This window comes from Xiphophorus couchianus, chromosome 20 (genome assembly GCF_001444195.1).
Source record: "Xiphophorus couchianus chromosome 20, X_couchianus-1.0, whole genome shotgun sequence".
NCBI lineage: Eukaryota > Metazoa > Chordata > Actinopteri > Cyprinodontiformes > Poeciliidae > Xiphophorus > Xiphophorus couchianus.
The window spans coordinates 29,442,528-29,465,872 of NC_040247.1; the positions used below are offsets into that span (position 1 = coordinate 29,442,528).

Below are 23,345 nucleotides of genomic sequence, written 5' to 3' on the forward strand. Positions count from 1 at the left end.
TGTTTCTGTTGCGCTCGTATTTCAGATTAGCTCATGGTAGCAAGTGTTAAATACAGAATATAGGCTTTTGTCTTTAAGTAAAAAAAAAAAAAAAGTTGACGCCTTCAAAACAACAACTTAAGTTCCCGTAGATTAGAAAAATAAATGTCCTTTCTGCCATTTGCTCTGACCGCAGCAATCGGACGGACCTCTAAACTGACTCGCTTTGTTTGTGTTTTTGTCTCTGCTGTAGCCGCAGCAGACAGCAGAACATGTTCGCTCTTTTTATCAGTGATGGATTTGTGCCTGCAGTGTAAAAAAAAAAAAACGTTCATGTTCGATGTGTTTATTGCCGATCGTTTTCTGCCGATAAGGCTAATCAGAGGGAGAGATGACAGAGTCGTCAGGACTACTGAGCTGTGGTCAGGCCACCGGCGCTGACGCAACACGTCTGATCCTCTGTGGTTCCCAGAACCCACCGAGCCTCTGGAACGCTCACCGCCTTCTGTTGTTTCTGACGGTTCTTGCTGTTATTTATTTATTTTATTTTTTTGCCTTATTTATTTAAATGTGTTGATTTTTATTTATATATTTCTTGTTTTTTTATATATATTAGCGCCATTTTATTTGGTCAATGTTTGCACCATCTTTTATTTGTTATGCAGGATTTTGTTCAGGGGTGTCCAAAGTGTGGCTGGGGGGCCATTTGTGGCCCAAAACATTTAAAATTGTCTGTTCTGCTTAGGTAACAGTCGAAAGTCCTTTTTGTGTTTTAGATCTTCGATTACATTCATATTTCATAAAAGTTTGTTTATTGTTGAAAAGGTGAAAGAATAGACAAAAAAATCCCAATAAATCTTTTTGTTTTATTTCATGAATCTTGTGACTCATCTCTAGTTTCAATTGGCCCGTTTGGACCCAGAGTTGCTGTTCTGTAACTTCTGCACTGACTGGAAAATGGGATTATAGCCTATTTATCAAAACATCAGTGCATAGAGCAGATTTGAAACGTTCTAGTTTTAATTTAAAGCTGCAATTCTGCTCATAACAATTATGATCCAAGACGTTTGGCTGATTTTATCATTTGAATAAACGGCAGCTATTACTGATAGTCTTCTGTGACCATTAGCCTCTGATCTGAGTCCATAAACTGGCAGGAAGTTATACAACAGCCTGTTTCTGCATCCTGTTTGTGCCCCTAAGCTCTCATCTGAAGAAGTCAGCAAAGTTTGGGTCCGCTTTCTCTTCAAGTGAAGACTGAAGCACGTACAAGAAAATGAGCCTGGTGCAAATGTTTCCGTCAAACTCTAGATGAAGTCCTAGTTAGACTTAAACTACACAGGTGGTTTTACGAGTCTGACCTGTTGTCAACCTCTGTTGAAAACGAGATCTAGATCTCAACGGGGTTTACCCGATTAAATAAAGGAATATAAATATATAACCTGCAGTCTTTATATAGTGACAGAATTGTGAAGGAAGACTGCAAAGTTAATATTTAAATCAAATGCAAAAAAAGGGTAGAAATGTCACCTTTTTGTCCGTTTTGAAGGCAAACCTTTAGTTTATCGTTGAGTTGTGCCTAAATCCTTGAACGTCTTCGTATTTAAATGGCTTTGATGGCCAGACTTGTTTACTTTGCTGGTGGTTGGATGATAGACTACTTGATTGTACACATGCAAATGCTTTATTAGGTCATTTCAACATATTTTGTGTTGCTGTTTTATGATTTTGAGTCAGTCAGTTTGTGATGTAACAGGAAACGTTTCCTGTAGTCAGCGATGCGTAGGGTTGGTGTTGGTGGTGGCAGATGAGTGCAGTGTAATGTTGCTGCTGGTTGTCTCCAGCAGTGGGTGTGAAGTTAAAACCTGGGAAACTTTTTCTATATTAGCTGGGAAAACAATGAAAACCTGATTTTTTTTTCTTGACATATGTAATCTATATGCTCTTAGTGCTTACATTTTCTGAAGACAGTAGGTTGCCATTTTGCCTAATAGTTTTTAATTTGGGCTCTACTCTGAGGCAACGTGACCCACCATTCAACCCCTCATCCAGAACAGCTTATGAAATACATAACCTGTTTATACACGACTTTTAACGCCTGCTCTGTCTTCCACTCCCAAATGTAAAGCATCACACAGCAGTTGTCAGAACCACTGAATATAGTTATGGTGTGTGTCGTTGTGCTTGATACTCTGTACAGTGTTGTTTTTTTGTGTTTTTTTATGCATTCAGTGTTCAACGCAGAGCCATAAGGATGTGTGACCATATATGGGAGCGCTGGCCAAACAGACCTGGCTGTACGCTTAGAGTTTACCTGCCTTCAGGTGGCTCCAGTCACGAGCTTGAATCAGTTCTGGCTTATTTTGCCTTTGGGTCTTTATTATTTTATTGTAACTGAATGGAAGGGGCAAGAAGGTTGCTACATGTAAAGCTGTTTTTAAATAAACACATTGGAATTATATTTGAGCAAAGTGTTTATTTTCTTTTATGTCAACTCATAAGAATCACTGCCTGACCTTTGTTGTTTTTTAATTTTATTCAAATAAAATGCAAGTAACCCCCACAAAGTTGGTGAATTCAGTTCAGTTCAAAAATATGATATTAATTCCAAAAGGAAATCAAATGTTTTTTGCCACTTGATGACTGGACAGGAAGGATTTCTTGTACAAACACAATTATGTTCATATAAGACCAAAATATCCAACATGAAGAACAGAGAGAATAAAACTAGTGTTTTTTTCCCCTCTGTTTACCAATAATAACTCATCCATTTCAACAAATGAATGATTCCTAAATCCATACATAATCCAAGTGGATGATGGGATGTATGAATTCATCACATTAAGTTCTGCTTTGTCTGTCTATTGTAATGGTAAAAGCAGAATCAGCCAGAACCCAAAACGCAGCCACAACAAGAGGATGGTTAACCAAAAAGTTTTATTACTAAAGTAAATGGTGTAGAAGGATGTGGTCACACTAGTGGGTCAGGGACGAGGAATCCACAGGGGTCAGGAGTCCAGCCGGGGGAGGGGAGGGTGAATGGACAAGGGGAGAGCTGTGGGGGTCTCAGGGGACAAACAGACGACAGGGACAAAATCCACCAACCAGAGGCTGAGTCGTGAAACGGTCCAGGGTCATGCACGGGAGGATCTCAGGCAGTGAAAATCCAGAATCCAGAAGGCAGGAGGCAGGGTCAGCAACAGGACTTTCAACAGCAAAAGGATAAGGCAAAAATCTGTGGTCAAAAACAGGCAGGATCAGAAACCAGAAAACACTTTGAAACATGAGACAAGGCTTGAAGGCTGTGACAGTGGCAACAGACGATCTCACACTGAGCTGGTGACGAGCAGCTGTTTAAGTAGGGACCAGCTCAGTGCAGGTGAGGGCAATGAGCAATCAGCACAGCCAAGCCAGAGCTGGAGGGCTGGAATCATGACATCTATCCTCTGATTCACAACAAATGTGGTCTGAAAAACATGGAAAAAAAACAATTGTATAGAGAAAGATAGTCAGTTCAATCTATTGATATGAACTGAGCATGCATGTGGTGACAGTGGAAAGGAAAACTGCTTTAACAGGAAGCTGACCAGCCGTCTGCCATGACACAAAGAGAGAAACACGAGAAAAATCATTCAGCTTTTTGATGTAGAAAAATGACAAAAGAATTTGAACTTTTTTTGTCCATCATATTTGCTGGATGTAGCATCATGAAGCGTTTATCTGCCGATTTAATACCAACAAAAAGCATCTGGACCTGAACAGCAGGAAAACCACAACATTCAAAACTATTTACTGATTTAGTCATTAACCAAGACTTATTGGAATTGAAAGAACTTTTTTTCCTGATTGTATTAAATTTAAAATGTGATTATATTAATCACAAGGCCTCCAATGAATTAAATAGATCTTTTTAATTGTTCCGCCTCATGATTGAAGTCGTTTTTCAAAGTTTTTGAATCTTTCCTCACTTTTTAAAAGTAAAATGTAAATAGAAATAGAAAACGATTTGTTTTTATTCCTTTTACCATGTTTTAATTTGTTTTTAAAAATGTCAGAAACTATCATGTTGATTCAATTAAAAATAATGACATACTGACTCAATTTTAATAACCTGAACTAACTGTACATGATATGGTTTTCTGCTCTTATTACCCCTGATTTAACACAAGAAATGAATTAACTTTCAGGGTAAATATGAGTGACAGGAAGTTTGACATAACGTCTGAATCCTGAAAGGTTATTCCAGTTTTTCTTTAAGGGTGTGGACACTTTTGCAACCATCACAAAGGCAATAAAGCTTTATTGTCTTTGTTCATAACACCATCTCAGTTATTACAAAAAAAAAAAAAAACTCAGGTAAGTTTGTAATTGTCATTTTGTGAAACTCTATGTGTAAAACTTCTTAGTTGGCTGTAATGTAGTTTTAAAGTTCAGTAGGCCAGCAACGTAACAAATGTAGTGTTTGTGTGGAATTGCCCCTTTAATAGTAGCTCCCCTTTGGCTCATTAAATGCGCCTGGCTCCAGGGTCAAAGTTCATCGCGACGCAAATCAACATTCCAAGCAGGAAGTTGCAAGTTTCCTTCTCAGAGATTTATCTAACCCTTTACTAGTAATATAAATAAGAACCCTCTTTAGTGAAGTCAGGACTCTGCCTTGTTCCTCGTGAAGAACGGTACCGACTTTTGTCTTATGCACAAACAGAATATTATTACTTAGAGAGAAATTTTATTGGTATTATATATATATATATATATATATATATTTTTTTTTTTTCAAAACCTCCACCCTTTCTGTTATTAATTTCCTTGCAGATCTGCAGCAGTGAAGGGACTGGAACTCCAAACGGGACAAAATGACTAAACTACTCCTAGGTAAACCTTCTTCATTCACTCTTCAAGCCGATGAGCATTCAAAGCAAAGAATGGATTTTATTGTATGTCAAATATATACGATTGTCAAGCTGCTGTTGCCGCTCCTCCTTCTACCTGCTCATCATGATCATAATCATTATGTAAAGTTTGGATTATAGATTTGAACTGTTTAGGTGATCATTTTGTATAGATAATAAGATGATATAGGAGTCGGTACCTCAAACATTAAGAGCTTAGCAGCTGAGAAATGGTCTAACTTTCTTTTCAGTTATAGATACCTATAATATTGAGATAAAGTAACATGGCAACATGAGAAATGAAAACCTTGTTTGTAATTGTGGCTGAACAAAAATGTAAGAAACTGAATTTCCTGTCAACAGTCCAGTGAAACAAAGAAAATGCAGCTTTGAAGTTTGTTTTTTTCGGCTTGCTTCAAAACGCAGGGAGGACACTGAAGGCCAAAACACAAAAACAGCGCTATATTTTTTATTTAAACTGAAACGTTTTAGTTATTATTATTATTATCATAGGCCAATGAGCCGATGCAAGAAAACTTTTTAAACTATTTGAATATTAAACTGAGTTTTATGCACTGTTTGATAAATACGTAAGATTAATTGGAATGTATGTGTGATTGAATTAAAATTACATTTTTTGCAGTTTTTTGTGACAAGGTTTGTTGTGCGACAGAGCTGCAGAAATAAACTGAATTGAATTGAATTATTTGTACAGCTGTTGAAATATTTAAATTATATATATATATACAAAAAGATACATACCGGAACAAATATGGACCAGACCATAGGAGCACAACAAATATATTTTATCTGCCAATCATGAATGCCATGGTCTTGCTGTTTTTTTTATTAAGATGGGACATTTTATTTTTGGTCAGTAAAGTATAATCTATAATTACTATATTTATAATCGTCCTCTCTCTCTTTGTCTGTTAGCCGCCGTGGGCTTTCTGGTCCTCGCCCACATCGGTGAGTTTCAGCTGTAAAATAAATAATAAAGTTGCTTTTTTTTTGTGACCGAATGCTGACCATCTTTACGGCTTCTCTCCAAATGCCCTCAGCTTCATCCAATAAGCTGGTGTGTCACATGACCAACTGGGCCCAGTACAGACCCATCGGTGGTAAATTCACCCCGGACAACATTGACCCGTTCCTCTGCACCCATGTCATCTATGCTCTGGCCACCATCAACAGCTTCAACCAGATCACTACCATCGAGTGGAATGATCAGGAGATGTACGCCAGCCTTGACAGCCTCAAGAAATAGTAAGTCTGCACAGCGACACTGTAGTGTTCTCATCAAAAGTGTAACAACTCCGACTAAACACCAAGGTAAACCACAGCAAATTGATGAGAGGGAGACGTGTAGCAAGATTGAACATTTACTGTCGACTTCCACGTATCATAAGCTGGGTGAAAACTGTAAACAGAACAAACAATACAAACTTAGTTATGTGTCCGAAGAAACTTACAGTACATACATAAACTCTCCAGTTATATGCAATCCACTATGAATGGTTAAACAAGAATATCCGCCGCCATAACTAAACATTAACATCTTCGTAAAATAATATCTGATACATCTTACACAACATGTATGTTATCAGAAAATAACACTTACAGCATTGCTTCGCCTTAATTTCTCGCGGATGGCACAGGATTAAATGCTGAAGACACAACACATTCAGCCATGCTTGCTGCAGCTCACGGAGAAAACCGGAAATTACCAAACAGGACGTCCGTGGCAGACAACACAGTAATTCTTCAAAATAAAAGCCTTCGCACCTATTGCGATTACAAATAACTTACAATGGCATTAACACAATAACCATAAACTATTAACGAAAAATGCTGTCAAAGCAGCACACTCCCCGTCTGACCTCTGTGAGGTCACTGTGTCGTAGGATCATCAAACATTAGTCCATAGGTCATTCATTAGGCAGAAGCAAAACAACTTCTGTGATAGGTCTAACATATGATTTTGGGTTGCCTTGCTCTGCTGTTGTGACCTCGACCTTTCTTACATATCCATCTTGTCCTGGGAATGTGGCAGTGATCCTTGCCAGTGGCCAACAGTTGCGAGGAACCTGCTTGTCTTTCAGAAGAACTAAGTCACCTATTTCTAGGTTTCTTTTGGGTACTGTCCATTTTGAACGTTGTTGTAAAGATGGCAGGTACTCTCGTCTCCAACGAGTCCAAAAGTGATTTGCCAATGCTTGTACTTGCCTCCACTGCCTTGTAAGCAAGTCTTTATCAGGAAAATTTCCAGGAGGTGGTGGGACTCCAACCTTTTGAGTAAGAAGCATTGCAGGTGACAGGATGAAAGGATTTCCTGGATCTGTAGAAACAGGCATTAAGGGACGGGCATTGATAATGGCAGTAACTTCCGACATTAGAGTACACAGGACTTCGTGAGTCAAGGAGATGTTTTGCTGGAGTAGCATAGCATCCAAAATCCTCCTTGCCACGCCAATCATCCGCTCCCATGAACCCCCCATGTGAGAGGCATGAGGCGGGTTGAATTCCCAGATACATTCCTGATCGGTGAGGTACTTCTGCATTCTTGTGTCCATCTGTAGCTCTTTGCAAGCCCCAATAAAGTTTGTGCCACAATCAGATCTGAGCTGTTTGGCTGGTCCTCTTAATGCAAAAAAACCGTCTCAAAGCATTAATGCAGCTAGATGTGTCCAGAGATTCTATTAGTTCAATGTGGACTGCTCTTGATGTCATGCAGCTGAAAAGAATTGCCCATCGTTTTGACTCTGAGTGCCCTCCTCGAGTGCGCCTTGCCGTCACAGACCAGGGCCCAAAAACATCCACGCCCACATAGGTAAAAGGAGGACATACTTTAAGTCGCTCCAGTGGCAAATCTGCCATCTGTTGTTCTTCCATTTTTCCACGTAGTTTACGACAAGTTATACACTTATGGATAAGTGATTTTACCAGAGACTTGCCTCCTAATATCCACAAGCCTCCTGCTCTTATGGCTCCTTCAGTCAGGTGACGACCTTGGTGTTGAACCTGCTCATGGTAATGTCTTGTTAGAAGGAGTGATACATGATCATCCCTAGGTAGGACTACGGGATTCTTTTCGGCAGGTGTCAGATCAGAGAACTTCAGCCTGCCTCCAACACAAATCAGGTCATCTTCTAAGATTGGTCTTAGCTTCTGCAAAGGGCTATTTCCTGACACGGTTTTCTTAGCCAGTAGAGCTGACCTTTCTTTTGCAAAAGCTGTTTGCACTGCTTTTAGGATGGCTTTTTTAGCTTGAGATGTCTCTTCAGCAGAGCGGGGTAAGTTGCATTTGTGCCAACCTACACACTCAGTCTTGTGGTTGGAACGCTTGAAGGATTTCACCATGTGGATCAAATATGCAACTCCTCTCAACAGGGAGCTAAAAGATGAAAACCGTTTGAAGCGATCTGTAGAAAGAGTAGCGTTTTCTATAACAGTAGAACAGGTCTGAACTTGTGGTCTGATTTCAATGTCCTTTTCTGGCTCAATCAGTTCAAACCTCTGACCTGTACACTGTTTGCCTTCAGGTGATTGATAGAGAAAAGAGGGTCCAGTGAACCACGAAGTCTGTGCTAGCTGGGATGGAGGCACAGACCGTGAGGCATGGTCAGCTGGGTTCTCGTCTGTGCACACGTAGTTCCACTGAGTTGGCCTTGAAGATTGGTGAATGCGCATCACTCTATTGTGGACATAGACATAGAACCGCCTCGACTCATTGCATATGTAGCCAAGGACCACTTTGCTGTCAGTATAGAACTTGACTTCATCTATTTTCACATCCAACTCTTCTTGAATGAGATCTGCCATTTCTACTGCCAAGACCGCAGCACACAGTTCTAGCCTGGGGATTGTAGGCTCAGACTGAGGGGCAAGCTTAGCCTTGGCCATAACAAAACCCATCTCAGTTTGTCCTTCTTCTTGAACTGTTCTCAGGTAGGCTACAGCCCCAATGGCCTTATTTGATGCATCTGAGAACACATGCAATTCAGTATTTACCGCTGTACTGAGTGAGGTCTGCGTGTACATCCGGGGAACATGAAGCTGCTTCAGGTCTTGAAGTGAATCCCTCCAGGATTCCCATTTTAGACGCTTTTCTTCTGGTAGTGGGCTATCCCATTCATTCGGTTCAGTTGCTAGTTCCCTCAGAAGAGCCCTTCCATAGATGGTGACAGAGGCTAGTAACCCCAAGGGGTCAAAAATACTGTTAACAGTAGAGAGAACTCCCCGACGAGTGAACGGCTTGCTTGTAGTAGATGCTGAGAAAGTGAACATGTCAGTCGTAATCTCCCAAAGAAGACCCAAGCTGCGCTGAGTGGGTGTAGCTTCTTGTTCAAGATCGAGATCCTTGGTCCTTGGAGCACGGTCCTCTGGCGGAAAAGCTTCTGTGACTGACTGACTGTTCGACACAAACTTGTGTAGACGGATGTTTGACTCAACCAGTGAGTTTTTCGTCCGGTGCAGGAGGTCAATTGCATCAGCCTCAGATGGTACTGACATTAAACCGTCATCCACATAAAAATGCCTTTCTACAAAGTTGATGGTATCAGCACCGAACCTCTGCGCTCCCTCTCTGATGGCTCTCCGAAGCCCGTATATAGCCACAGCAGGAGATGGCTTGTTGCCAAAAACGTGGACCTTCATTCTATACTCCACTACTTCCTTGTTGACGTCATTGTCTTTGTGCCATAAGAAACGCAGAAAATTGCGGTGTTCTTCACGCACTTGGAAACAATAAAACATTTGTTGGATGTCCGTTATTATTGCAATCTTTTCCTTCCTAAAACGTAACAGTACACCAAGAAGAGAATTGTTAAGATCAGGGCCTGAGAGAAGTACATCATTGAGGGAGATTCCCAAATACTGGGCACTGGAGTCAAAAACCACCCTGATGTTGTTGGGTTTTTGTGGATGATAAACACCGAACGTGGGAAGGTACCAACACTCTTCTCCTTCTTTCAATGGTGGAGCTAACTCTGCATGTCCATTGGTGAATATTTTCTCCATAAAGGTCACATACTGGTTCTGCATCTCAGGTTTCCGTTCAAGAGTTCGCTGCAGAGATACAAACCGTTTGACTGCCTGCTCTTTATTATTAGGTAGTCGTTGTCGTGGTTCCCTGAATGGGAGTGGGGCAACCCAGTTGTTGCTTTCGTCTTTGTAAACGTTCTTGTCCATTATATGTAGGAACACTGTATCTTCCAGAGATGGACCAGGCTTGTTGTCATTCTCTGTTTGGACAAATACTTGGCTGCCGAGCATCTTTTCTGGCTCGGTGAATCTGCTAAGAGTTTCATCACTTTCTTTAACATGAATGAGGCTTGTACAGGGTGGAAAAATTGAATGGCGATGTCTTTCCAACACATTTGTCTTGTATGTGCTTATCATTGGCTTATGTACATCCCCAAGACAAACTTCTCCAATCACAACCCAACCTAAATCCAAACGTTGGGCGAAAGGGGCGTTGTGTGGTCCGTTAACCTGCTGCCTGACCTTGTGTGCTCTTAAAACATCCCTTCCAAGCAAAAGTAGGATTTCTGCATCTGGATCCAGTTCTGGAATTTGATCTGCCATGTGACAGAGATGAGGTTGATGTTGTACCGCACTTGGTGTTGGAATTTCAGATCGGTTATTTGGAATCTCTGGACATTCGATGAGTGACGGGAGTGAGATCTGAACCTTCCCATCCATTGATTCAATCTGAAATCCTTCTGCCCTTTTTCCAGATGTTTCAATCATGCCTGAGCACGTTCGAAGGTGATATGTGAAGGGTTTGCTCTCCACTTTAAATTGTTCAAAAAACTCTGGTCTAGCTAAGGAGCGATTACTCTGGTCATCCAAGATGACATAAGTTTTAATTGCCATATGCCTGGAATGACTGGGATAAACCTTTGCCAGGCAGATTTTTGAACATGATCGCCCCAAAGCACTTGGACCACAAACTTCTGTACAACTGTTCGAAACGATATCCTCACTGACTTGACCATCACTCTCCCCGCCATTGTCCTGCTGGGATGAAGGAACTTTGGCTGACTTGGTGGATGGCTCAGGATGCATAACTGTATCATGATTTACACTGTTGCACTCAGAACATTTTAGGAAGGCTTTGCAATCTCGAGCAAAATGTGAGACAGAGGAGCAACACTTAAAACAAATTCCTTTCTCCTTCAGAAAGGCCATTCTGTCACTGAATGATTTATTCCTGAAAACCCTGCACTTCCTGAGAGGATGTGGTTTATTGTGTAACGGACAAGTTTTGCTGAGATCATCATTGGTTAAGACATCAGTTTTTGAAACCAAAACTGGTTTGTGTGAGTTAAAACTCTTACTCATTCCTCTCTCTGATTTGACAAACGTGACTGCGTTTCCTTGACTCATGAAACTTGGGTCGTTCCTCTTCTTTGCTTCATAGCACACAAAATCAGAAAAATAGCTGAAAGGAGGGAAGCGATCGTGGTTTTGTTCTTTATACCACGAACCCGCAGAGATCCATTTCTCTTGTAGTGCAAACGGAAGTTTTTCAATAATTGAGCTGATTCCACGTGAAGTATCCAGGTATGCAAGTCCAGTGAGATATCCATCCTCTTTGGCTCCTTGGATTTCCATCAGTAAATCCCCAAGGTCTCGTAACCTGACGTTATCCTTAGCGGAGATTTTAGGGAAGCTTTCCAGTCTTTGAAACAGAGATCTTTCAATGATCTCTGGAGCAGCATAACACTCACGAAGTCTCTCCCATGCTTTGTTCAAAGCTGCTTGAGGATCTCCAATATGAACTGAACGTAGCCGCTTAACCTGTTCACTTGACTCTTTTCCAAGCCATTTGGTCATAAGGTCCAATTCCTGAGTTGCTGTGAGTCGAACCTCACTAACAGCACTGTTGAACGAAGAGTACCATGCTCGATAATTTTCAGGCTTATCATCGAATTGGTAAAGAACTGAACTGACAAGGTCGCGTCTGGCCAAAAACTCTGCTAACGGCTCAGAAGTCACTATCCTGTTTACTGGTTCTCTAGACCTGGCAGCCAATGGGACATAATTAGGATACAAAGGCTGGCTGTCTTTTTCGCTGTATGATTTTATTTGAGGTTTGGATGAAAACACTGGTTCACGAGGTTCCACATTTTCAGATTTCTCTGTTTTTGTACTGTGTGTCTCTTTTGGAAAGTCCTTAGCATGTGAATCAATATGCTGCAGAGAAGCTTGATCTGAATTCTTTAGTTCAATTTGAGACTGAACATACTTGCTAGTGCGTTCAAGTTTCACTTTGTCCGAATCAGACATCCCCGTTTCATCCAAAACCTGAACTGCCTCAGCCTGTTCTAAGACTTGAGCTTCAGCTGCTGCTGCAGCAGCCTCTTTTTGAAACTTTAACATTTCCAGCTTTGTGTCAATTTGTACAGTTTCCAGTTGACTTTGAGCATCTCTTTTAGCTTTTTCTGCCTCTTTGACAGCCTTCTCCAGCTTGAGTTTAGCTTCATGGCTTGCATATGAGGCTCTTACCTTGGCAGCCTCTGCTTTGGCTCTAGCACGAGCTACACTGGCTGAAGATTTTGACGTCTTCGTACTGGAGGACAAAGATGACCTGCTGCTGGATGCCATTTTCCACTTGAAACCTTGAATCTTGCTTTTTCACTGTAGTGTTCTCATCAAAAGTGTAACAACTCCGACTAAACACCAAGGTAAACCACAGCAAATTGATGAGAGGGAGACGTGTAGCAAGATTGAACATTTACTGTCGACTTCCACGTATCATAAGCTGGGTGAAAACTGTAAACAGAACAAACAATACAAACTTAGTTATGTGTCCGAAGAAACTTACAGTACATACATAAACTCTCCAGTTATATGCAATCCACTATGAATGGTTAAACAAGAATATCCGCCGCCATAACTAAACATTAACATCTTCGTAAAATAATATCTGATACATCTTACACAACATGTATGTTATCAGAAAATAACACTTACAGCATTGCTTCGCCTTAATTTCTCGCGGATGGCACAGGATTAAATGCTGAAGACACAACACATTCAGCCATGCTTGCTGCAGCTCACGGAGAAAACCGGAAATTACCAAACAGGACGTCCGTGGCAGACAACACAGTAATTCTTCAAAATAAAAGCCTTCGCACCTATTGCGATTACAAATAACTTACAATGGCATTAACACAATAACCATAAACTATTAACGAAAAATGCTGTCAAAGCAGCACAGACACAATTTCTCATGTCTGTATTTGCCAAGTCCAAGAGCATCTGTCTGCCTTGGCCACAGATATTATTTCTGGGGCACAAAATTGACTAAAAACATAATTGATAGGTATTTTCCTTTCGAACCTAAATAAAAGAAAGAACCACAGACAACGTATATGAATTTTATGTAGAGCTTTTGCAAAAGGAGAAGGCTCTGAGAACTCTTGGGAGAAGGCTCTGAGAACCTTTTCTCCGAGGAATCCACAGAGCATTCTGGGCTCCCTTACAACGGCTCCTGTTTTTATTGTCTAAGAAGGACAGGCAAGGGGGCAGTCAGGAAAAACAACAGAGGTCGTAAAGCTTCTAACCCAAACATCTAACAACCCAGGTCCAGATGTGATATCTGATCAAAGGTCTGAGCCCGGTTCAAATCTCGGTCAATACTGTCAAGAAAACAAAATACGACTGCTCACAGGTGGTTACTAAATTAGGAGGTGTTCTTGCAAAAGGGTTTAAAGTCTGAGAAACTCAGTGTTATCTATTTCTCGTAAAGTTGAACAGACAGTAGTGACCTCCAGGTCATTTAAAGAAGAGAACACTTTAAACAGAAAATCACAAAGATCTATAGACTTAATGTGAACTAGAGTAAGAAAATAAAATGATAATACTAAAAAATCTCTAACAATAATGGAACCCTGAAAGCAACGCCAAGAGAGATAAAAACAAAACTGTTGTGGTGACAAATCTAATGGAAGTATGTTACTTACCCTTAAATCTGAATCAAATTTCATTATCCAGAATGCTGGACCGCATACTGAAGAGGCAGTTCAGCGTTTTGATTCCAGCATGTTGGAAAAAGACACGTCTAAAAGTTGCAGAGCCGGTGTGCTGTGGTGGCGCAGGGGTTTAGCACAACCCATAAATGGAGGCCTTAGTCCTCGACTCGGCCGTCGCAGGTTCACTTCCCGGCCTGGCGACCTTTGCAGCACATCTTTCCCTTTTTTCAACGTTCCTGTCAGTTAACTATCAATTAAAGGCCTCTAGAGCCAACAAAACCTTTAAAAAAAAAGTTGCACAGCCATCAAAGACTGGAGTTTGACTCTCCTGATCAAAGAAAACCAAGCATAGTTAGCCAAAGCATTAACTTGCAGCATGCACTCCTCCTACGATGGTTCCAACTTTTAGGAAAGAGGACTAGAGAGTATGTTCCAACTCTCAAGAGACAGTACCTTCCTTACCAGGTGATATGGAAGAGACTCAGATGAATTGTTGAACCTTGGGCCATGTCCCATGGGGGACTTTGTGGGGGAATACTTCAGGAGTATGATGCATCTAGGATTGGAGAAACCTTTTCAACAATCTGTTGTAATGAACAGGATCTCAAGGCCCAGTCATTCAGAGGAGGTTGGTTATTTGATTAGTTTGCTTTCTGTGCCTCCTTTGGAAGATTTCCCTGGGGAAGAGCCAAAACTCACATGAGAGATTATGTATCCCAGCTGGCCAAGGAATCCTTGGGATTCCCCAACATGAGTTGTGGGTGTTACAAAGGAGAGGGGCATCAGGTATTCCCCCTGGACTTGATCCCAGATAACCACAAAGTAATGAATGGATGGATGGAAATGTTACATTTTTCTAGCTCACTGCTAAGCTGTTTAAACTACATTGGCCTGGCATGATTATGATGGCAAATTTCTTCACTTGTTTTAAGGTTTACCCTATTTTCTGCCTGTCTTTGTCACTTAGCAACCCCGCACTGAAGACTCTGCTGTCTGTCGGAGGCACTGTAAATGGAGTGAGCCCGTAAGTCCCAATTTATCAACACTTACTGTAAAATGCAGTGAATGTTTCCTAAGTACTGAATCCTTATAGCAGATATAAAATGTTTTCCTTTCAGATTCATTGCCATGGTTGGCAAACCAGAGACTCGACAAGCCTTCATTATGTCAGCAATCAGCTTCCTGCGCACCCATAACTTTGACGGGCTGAATCTGGCCTGGGAGTATCCTGGACACAACGGCAGCCCACCAGAGGACAAGGACAGCTTCACTCTGCTGGTCTCGGTAAGCAGACCCTTCCTCACTACCCCTTACAGCAACTTCTAATGTGCTGTTATCTGTTATTTAACTTCTGCTTTGGAGAAGTTTGTCCTTAGTCCTTATGTAAGATAGGATCATTCAATTGGAGATGGAACAGTACATTAGATTGTTGCTTATTTTCAGTGTCAAAACAAAGGTTCTCATTTAAAAATTGAAATCTTTGTCTGTCTTTCTGCGTACAGGAGCTGGCCAATGCGTTCCAGGATGACGCCACAGAAAACAGGAAGACAAGGCTGCTGCTTTCAGCCAATGTGGCCGGCTTCATTTCGACCATTGACAAGGCGTACGACGTCAGCAAGATCGCACCGTAAGTTTCGCGACCCTGAAGTCATTTATGCTTGTACTGTAATGTGCAGTCGTTATCTATTCCGGTCCAGACTGAGAGGAACAGAGACAGACTTAAATACCAGATCAACAAACTAGTAAAAGCAACTGCTTATATAGAGGCAGTCACACTTGCTGATTGTTAAGAAAGGGAATTTAATCTGCAGCACCTGCTGCTTATTTTTCTCTTAAGCTTTATACAAGGAGAGAAGATCTTTGATTCTCACAAACAGGGTTAATCTTTATTTAACAAGTATTAAAAGTAGCTGCCTGTCGCATGATGTTGTACAGTTGGGGTCAAGTCTAAATGATTTTAAGACCTGGAAACTATCACATCCTTTTTGTCATACCCCTAAACACATGACCCTAGAAAAGGAGGATGGATTGTTTTATTACCATAATTTAATATTCTCAGCAAACGAAGATATTAAGAACATATTTTGTTTCAGATTAAGTGTTTTTTTAATAAATTGTTTGCTATCCTATACAGTTTTTTTAAAAAAAGTGTATATACAATGCTTTTACAGATCAATACTTGTATATGTGCACTAATTGACTCTTGCTTTTCCATTTTTGTAAAAAATAACTACATATTAGTAGTAAGAAAGAGAAATTATATTTTTTAAATATTTCTGTTCCAATTTTCTTCATTGAGATAAATCCATCCATCCATCCATCCATCCATCCATCTTCTTCCGCTTATCCGAGGTCGGGTCGCGGGGGTAGCAGCTTCAGAAGGGAGGCCCAGACTTCCCTCTCCCCGGCCACTTCTTCTAGCTCTTCCGGGGGAATCCCGAGGCGTTCCCAGGCCAGCCGAGAGACATAGTCCCTCCAGCGTGTCCTGGGTCTTCCCCGGGGCCTCCTCCCAGTGGGATGTGCCCGGAACACCTCACCAGGGAGGCGTCCAGGAGGCATCCTGACCAGATGCCCAAGCCACCTCAACTGGCTCCTCTCGATGTGAAGGAGCAGCGGCTCTACCCGGATGACTGAGCTTCTCACCCTATTTCTAAGGGAGAGCCCAGCCACCCTACGGAGAAAACCCATTTCGGCCGCTTGTATCCGCGATCTCGTTCTTTCGGTCATGACCCAAAGCTCATGACCATAGATGAGGGTGGGAACGTAGATCGACCGGTAAATCGAGAGCTTCGCTTTTTGGCTCAGCTCTCTCTTCACCACGACGGACCGGTACAGCGCCCGCTTGACAGCAGACGCTGCGCCGATCCGCCTGTCGATCTCCCGCTCCCTTCTTCCCTCATTCGTGAACAAGATCCCGAGATACTTGAACTCCTCCACCTGGGGCAGGACACCCCCCTTGACCCGGAGAAGGCACTCTACCCTTTTCCGGCTCAAGACCATGGCCTCGGATTTGGAGGCACTGATCCCCATCCCGGCCGCTTCACACTCGGCTGCGAACCGCTCCAGCGAGAGCTGCAGATCATGACCTGATGAGGCCAGTAGGACCACATCGTCTGCAAAAAGCAGAGACGAGATCCTAAGGCCAGCAAATTGGATCCCCTCAACACCTTGGCTGCGCCTAGAAATTCTGTCCATGAAAGTAATGAACAGAATCGGTGACAAAGGGCAGCCCTGGCGGAGTCCAACTCTCACCGGAAACGAGCCCGACTTACTGCCAGCAATGCGGACCAGACTCTGACACCGGTCATACAGGGACCTGACAGCCCGTATCAAAGGGCCCGGTACCCCATACTCCCGGAGAACCCCCCACAGGGCTCCCCGAGGGACACGGTCGAACGCCTTCTCCAAGTCCACAAAACACATGTAGACTGGTTGGGCGAACTCCCATGCACCCTCCAGGACCCTGCCGAGGGTGTAGAGCTGGTCCAGTGTTCCACGACCAGGACGAAAACCACACTGCTCTTCCTGGATCCGAGGTTCGACTATCCGACGGACCCTCCTCTCCAGGACCCCTGAATAGACCTTGCCAGGGAGGCTTAAGAGTGTGACCCCTCTATAATTGGAGCACACCCTCCGGTCCCCCTTTTTGAACAGGGGGACCACCACCCCGGTCTGCCAGTCCAGGGGAACTGCCCCCGATGTCAATGCGATATTGCAGAGTCGCGTCAGCCAACACAACCCTACAACATCCAGAGCCTTAAGGAACTCCGGGCGGATCTCATCCACCCCCAGAGCCTTGCCACCGAGGAGCTTCTCAACCACCTCGGCGACCTCGTCCCCAGAGATTGGAGAGCCCAACCCAGAGTCCCCCGGCTCAGCTTCTTCAATAGAAGGCATGTTGGTGGGATTGAGGAGGTCTTCGAAGTACTCTGCCCACCGGCCCACAACGTCCCGAGTAGAGGTCAGCAGCACACCATCCCCACTATAAACAGTGTTGGTGCCGCACTGCTTCCCCCCCCTGAGACGCCGGATGGTGGACCAGAATCACTTCGAAGCCGTACGGAAGTCTTTCTCCATGGCCTCTCCAAACTCCTCCCACGCCCGAGTTTTTGCCTCAGCAACCACCCGAGCCGCATGCCGCTTCGCCTGCCGGTACCCATCAGCTGCTTCCGGAGTCCCACAGGCCAAAAAGGCCCGGTAGGACTCTTTCTTCAGCCTGACGGCATCCCTCACCGAAGGTGTCCACCAACAGGTACGAGGGTTGCCGCCGCGACAGGCACCGACAACCTTGCGGCCACAGCTCCGACCGGCCGCCTCAACAATGGAGGCACGGAACACAGTCCACTCAGACTCCATGTCCCCCACCTCCCCCGGGACGTGTTCAAAGTTTTGCCGGAGATGGGAGTTAAAGCTCCGTCTCACAGGGGATTCCGCCAGACGTTTCCAGCAGACCCTCACAACACGTTTGGGCCTGCCAGGTCTGACCGGCTTCCTCCCCCACCACCGGAGCCAACTCACCACCAGGTAGTGGTCAGTGGACAGCTCCGCACCTCTCTTCACCCGAGTGTCCAAGACATACAGCCGCAGATCCGATGAAACGACGACAAAGTCGATCATCGAACTGCGGCCTAGGGTGTCCTGGTGCCAAGTGCACATATGAACACCCTTATGCCTGAACATGGTGTTCGATATGGACAATCCATGACGAGCACAGAAGTCCAACAACAGAACACCATTCGAGTTCAGATCGGGGGGGCCGTTCCTCCCAACCACGCCCCTCCAGGTCTCACTGTCATTGCCCACGTGAGCGTTGAAGTCCCCCAGTAGAACAAGGGAGTCCCCAGGAGGAGCACTCTCCAGTACCCCCTCTAAGGACTCCAAAAAGGGTGGGTAACCTGAACTGTCGTTCGGCCCGTAAGCACAAACTACAGTCAGGACCCGTCCCCCCACCCGTAGGCGGAGGGAGGCTACCCTCTCGTTCACCGGAGTAAACCCCAACGTACAGGCGCCGAGATGGGGAGCAACAAGTATGCCCACTCCTGCCCGACGCCTCTCACCTTGGGCAACTCCAGAGTGGAAGTATGTCCAGCCCCTCTCAAGGAGGCTGGTTCCAGAACCAGAGCCGTGCGTCGAGGTGAGACCGACTATTTCTAGCCGGAACCTCTCGACCTCACACACTAGCTCCGGCTCCTTCCCCACCAGAGAGGTGACATTCCACGTCCCAAGAGCCAGCTTCTGCAACCGAGGATCGGATCGCCAGGGTCCCCTCCCTCTGCTGCCACCCATCCCACACTGCACCCGACCCCTTTGGCCCCTCTCACAGGTGGTGGGCCCATGGAAGGGGGGACCCACGTTTCCTCTTCGGGCTGAGCCCAGCCGGGCTCCATGGGTTAAAGCCCGGCCACCAGACGCTCGCCATCGCGCCCCCCCTCCAGGCCTGGCTCCAGAGTGGGGCCCCGGTGACCCGCGTCCGGGCGAGGGAACGCCAAGTCCAATGTTTTTATCCGTCATTGGGGTCTTCGGGCTGCGCTTTGTCTGGTCCCTCACCTAGGACCTGTCTGCCTTGGGTGACCCTACCAGGGGCATGAAGCCCCAGACAGCATAGCTCCTAGGATCATTGGAGCACTCAAACCCCTCCACCACGATAAGGTGGCAACCCAAGGAGAGGCATTGAGATAAATCTGATTCTGAAATAGTTTGAAATCGTTCATTGACCAAAGTGAATGGGATCAGCAGACAGCCACACAGCAGCCGCTCACAGGACCTAATTGTTAAGAACAGCCTCATTTTCTAAGTTTCTATGAATTTTGCCTTCATGTTAATCAAAAATGCTGTTTCTATCTGTATTCCAACAGCCACATGGACTTCATGAACATCATGACCTACGATTTCCATGGATACTGGGAGGCAGTGACTGGACACAACAGCCCACTGTACCGCAGCTCTGTTGACATCGGATCACAATTTCACTACAACATCGTAAGGAACTAGAACTAGATCACACTGGACACTGGACCGACTTGTAAATACAAGTCAATAACTTGTATTCAATCTACATTCACACTGTGTGAATATAGATTGAATAAAAAAGTGTCACCAGTACTTTAAGGTGGTATTTATTGTAAATATTGTATTCTAAACTGAAGATCCTAGTTTACCGTTGCTTGTCAACCCAACCAGCCTTCTGGACAGACTTCATCAAATTTGAGTGATTGTTTTATATCCACATTGTAAAACCTTTCACTTTCTAAACTATTTTTCCACAGAACTCCTCAGTGGCTCACTGGAAGTCTCTGGGGGCCCCAGCGGAGAAGCTGCTCCTGGGTTTCCCAACATACGGCCGGACCTACCGTCTCAGCACATCGGCGAACGGCCTGGGAGCTCCATCCAACGGCCCCGCAGACGCTGGGCCCTACACCCGTACCGCTGGCTTCTGGGCCTACTACGAGGTACGGCTTCGACATTAACGAACTCGGTTCACTTTTTTGGCACAAGTCAGAAATAATTATGATAAAGAGCAATTTTTGTAAAAAACAATGGAATAAAATCGACGTGTAATGAGAAAAGACACATTTAGAGCAGAAAGTTGGATCTTTACGTTAGTTGTGCCAAGTTTAATTGCTTTATAACTCAATGTTCTGTTTGGGTTCTGCTCCCAGACCTGCGACTTCACCAACAATGCTGTAGTTTCCTGGATCTCTGAGCAGCATGTTCCTTATGCCACCTACGGCAGTGCTTGGGTGGGCTACGATGACAAACGCAGCTTTTCTTCCAAGGTAAGTAAAGCTGTTTTTCATTCATTGGTTCAGTCATAGTTCCTGTTTCTATCAACCTGATGGCCTTTTCTATTGCTCTTGTAGGTCCAGTTCATGACTGCAGAGTCTTTGGGTGGTGCTCATGTGTGGACTCTGGACATGGATGACTTTAGCGGATCGTTCTGTTCAGAAGGACCGTACCCCCTGATCAACCACCTCAGAATGTCAATGGGTACATTTTCTTCTTCTCTTCTACTATCTCTTAGCATGTTCTTTTTTAACCACTTAATCTACAGATTGATTTTTTTTTCTGTTGTCCTCATATGAAGGTTTCGCTCCAAAGCCAACCACTACACCACGACCCACAACCACCAGGGATCCCATTGCCAGTTTTTGCGTCGGCCGTCCTGATGGGCTCTACGTGAATTCAGCTGATAAGACCACCTACTTCCAGTGTTTCCAGGGAAACACTTACCTCCACCACTGTCCGCCTGGTCTCGTCTACTGGGATCCCTGCAAGTGCTGCAACTGGCCCTAAGCCAGACAAGCATCCTCAAGAAATGATGACATCTCATTGAATGTTCACACCCAGAGCTACATGTTAGAGAAATCTGTCCACAGTGTCCATTACTGCTTAACCTCAAGTGTGTTGCTCAAGAGCCCAAAATAAATCAGTGATAAAATTTCATTGTGTCTGACTCAGTTCTGAAGACAAAAGAGGGTTTTTAAACAAATGCAACAAATATGATCCATATCACAATATTATATCGCTTTTAAAGACAATTTGTGTAAGGTGTTACCAGGTGGTACCAGGGCTTTGAGGTGCGTCGCGACTCGTGGTGATTGAGTTGTTTGGCAGACTGGAGGTAGGCTAAGTTTTTATGGTCCGTCCAGACTAGCACTGGGTGTTCAGCACCCTCCAGCCAATGCCGCCACTCCTCCAGCACCAGCTTGATGGCTAGTAACTCACAATCGCCCACATCGTAGTTACATTCAGCGGGTGACAGTCTGCGAGAAAAAAACACACACGGATGAGTCTTTTTGTCAGCGTCGGAGAACTGAGAAAGTACGGCTCCGACTCCTGTTTCAGAGGCGTCCACCTCCACTATAAACTGTCTATTAGAATCGGGTTGAATGAGTATCGGCGCCTGAGTGAAAAGTGATTTGAGGTGGAGAAAAGCCCTTTCAGCTTTGCGTGTCCATTCAAACGGTATTTTGGTGGAAATGAGAGCGGTGAGGGGTAGGGCTGTTTGGCTGTAGTTTCGGATAAAACGTCTGTAGAAGTTAGCGAAGCCCAAGAATCTCTGCAACTGTTTGCGGGTCTGCGGTACTGGCCACTCCAACACTGCTTTGATCTTTTCCGTTGTTGTCCTTACCTGCCCGCCCTCGAGTATGAACCCTAAGAACGTCACAGATGTTTGGTGGAACTCGCACTTTTCAGCTTTAACAAAAAGCTTATTCTCTAAGAGACGTTGAAGGACCATCCGGACATGTCTTTTGTGTTCTGCAATGTTCCTGGAAAAAATAAGAATATCATCGAGATAAACAAAGATGAAAATGTTGAGAAAGTCTCGGAGAACATCATTAACTAGGGCCTGAAAAAAGGCTGGGGCGTTGGATAAACCAAAGGGCATAACTAGATACTCGAGATGACCTAGAGGGGTCTTGAATGCAGTCTTCCATTCATCCCCCTGGCGGATGCGGAGCAGGTGATAAGCATTCCGTAGGTCCAGTTTTGTGAAAACCGTAGCACCATGAACAGGTTCTAGAGCGGAAGAAAGAAGAGGTAATGGATACTTGTTTTTAACTGTAATCAAGTTCAATCCCCTATAATCAATGCATGGTCTTAACGATCCATCCTTCTTCCCTACAAAAAAAAATCCCGCTCCTAAAGGAGAGGATGAGGGACGAATGATGCCTGCAGCCAAGGAGTCCTTAATATAGGTCTCCATGGCCTCTCGTTTGAGACGGGAGATGTTATAGAGGCGACTGGATGGTAAAGGGGCTCCGGGGAGGAGATCTATTGCGCAGTCATATGGTCGATGAGGGGGAAGTGAGAGCGCTTTAGTCTTACTGAAGACTGCTGCTAGGTCCCGATACTCCGCAGGGATTAGGGACATGTCGGAAGGGTCTACCTCCTGCGTAACCGCCGGTGGTGAACTTGGAGGCACTGCAGAGTGGAGACAATCTGAGTGACAGCGGAGATACCAGGATTCAATATGCGAATCTGCCAAGTTTATATGAGGGTTATGCTTCTGAAGCCAATCGAATCCCAGGACTATAGCGGAGGTAGCTGACGGAAAGACAAAGAAAGAAATCAATTCACTGTGGTTACCCGAAATGACTAATCCTAGTGGTTTAGTTTTGTGAGTTATTGGCGGTAGAAATTTACCGTCTAGGGCGGTAACGCAGAGAGGAACCGAAAGGGGAATGGTAGTGATGTTACGTGATGTGCCGAGGCTTCGAGGCGTGTGTCAAGTAATGGAGGGGGCGTTTCCGTAAAGCTTGTATCGAAGCTTGCTTCATTTAGGGGAGGAGCCGAAAACGATGACGTCCGAAGCCTCGCTGCCCGGCTGTACCACGTGACTGCTTCGGGAAGTGGCTCAGAGTTTGGCGCGGGGTTTGACAGCTTTAGAAACCCCACAGGCTCCATTCAAAATGTGGGTTGTTGTAGGCGAGTTGCGGTCAGTTGAGAGAGTGGATAGAGTTTTGATAGTTTGGATAGCAGAGTTTGGATAGTG

The 23,345-nt window shown here is 44.4% G+C and overlaps 1 protein-coding gene and 3 long non-coding RNA genes across 4 annotated transcripts; 1 reads left to right on the forward strand and 3 right to left on the reverse strand.

Moving 5' to 3' along the window:
* Positions 1–835: 835 nt before the first annotated feature.
* LOC114135927 (uncharacterized) lies at positions 836–2,425 on the reverse strand. Its single transcript, XR_003593694.1, has 2 exons — positions 1,422–2,425; positions 836–1,351 (listed from the first exon to the last, which is right to left on the reverse strand). It is a non-coding gene; the product is annotated as an uncharacterized LOC114135927 (long non-coding RNA).
* Positions 2,426–4,534: 2,109 nt separating this feature from the next.
* On the forward strand, positions 4,535–21,290 carry LOC114135924 (acidic mammalian chitinase-like). Its single transcript, XM_028003639.1, has 12 exons — positions 4,535–4,652; positions 4,792–4,851; positions 5,805–5,837; positions 5,930–6,134; positions 14,817–14,873; positions 14,968–15,133; positions 15,352–15,476; positions 19,705–19,828; positions 20,116–20,298; positions 20,509–20,625; positions 20,710–20,836; positions 20,934–21,290. The coding sequence occupies exons 2-12, from the start codon at positions 4,833–4,835 to the stop codon at positions 21,140–21,142; spliced, it is 1,365 nt and encodes a 454-aa protein (XP_027859440.1). The 5' UTR covers positions 4,535–4,652; positions 4,792–4,832; the 3' UTR covers positions 21,143–21,290.
* LOC114135926 (uncharacterized) lies at positions 6,238–6,595 on the reverse strand. Its single transcript, XR_003593693.1, has 2 exons — positions 6,490–6,595; positions 6,238–6,288 (listed from the first exon to the last, which is right to left on the reverse strand). It is a non-coding gene; the product is annotated as an uncharacterized LOC114135926 (long non-coding RNA).
* LOC114135925 (uncharacterized) lies at positions 12,597–12,955 on the reverse strand. Its single transcript, XR_003593692.1, has 2 exons — positions 12,849–12,955; positions 12,597–12,647 (listed from the first exon to the last, which is right to left on the reverse strand). It is a non-coding gene; the product is annotated as an uncharacterized LOC114135925 (long non-coding RNA).
* Positions 21,291–23,345: the final 2,055 nt, after the last annotated feature.

Excerpts from the sequence above, each read along its gene's own strand:
- LOC114135924 (XM_028003639.1), top strand. Across the intron at positions 15,134-15,351 it reads GCTTCACTCTGCTGGTCTCG|GAGCTGGCCAATGCGTTCCA; the intron begins GTAAGCAGACCC and ends TTCTGCGTACAG. Across the intron at positions 19,829-20,115 it reads CACAATTTCACTACAACATC|AACTCCTCAGTGGCTCACTG; the intron begins GTAAGGAACTAG and ends ATTTTTCCACAG.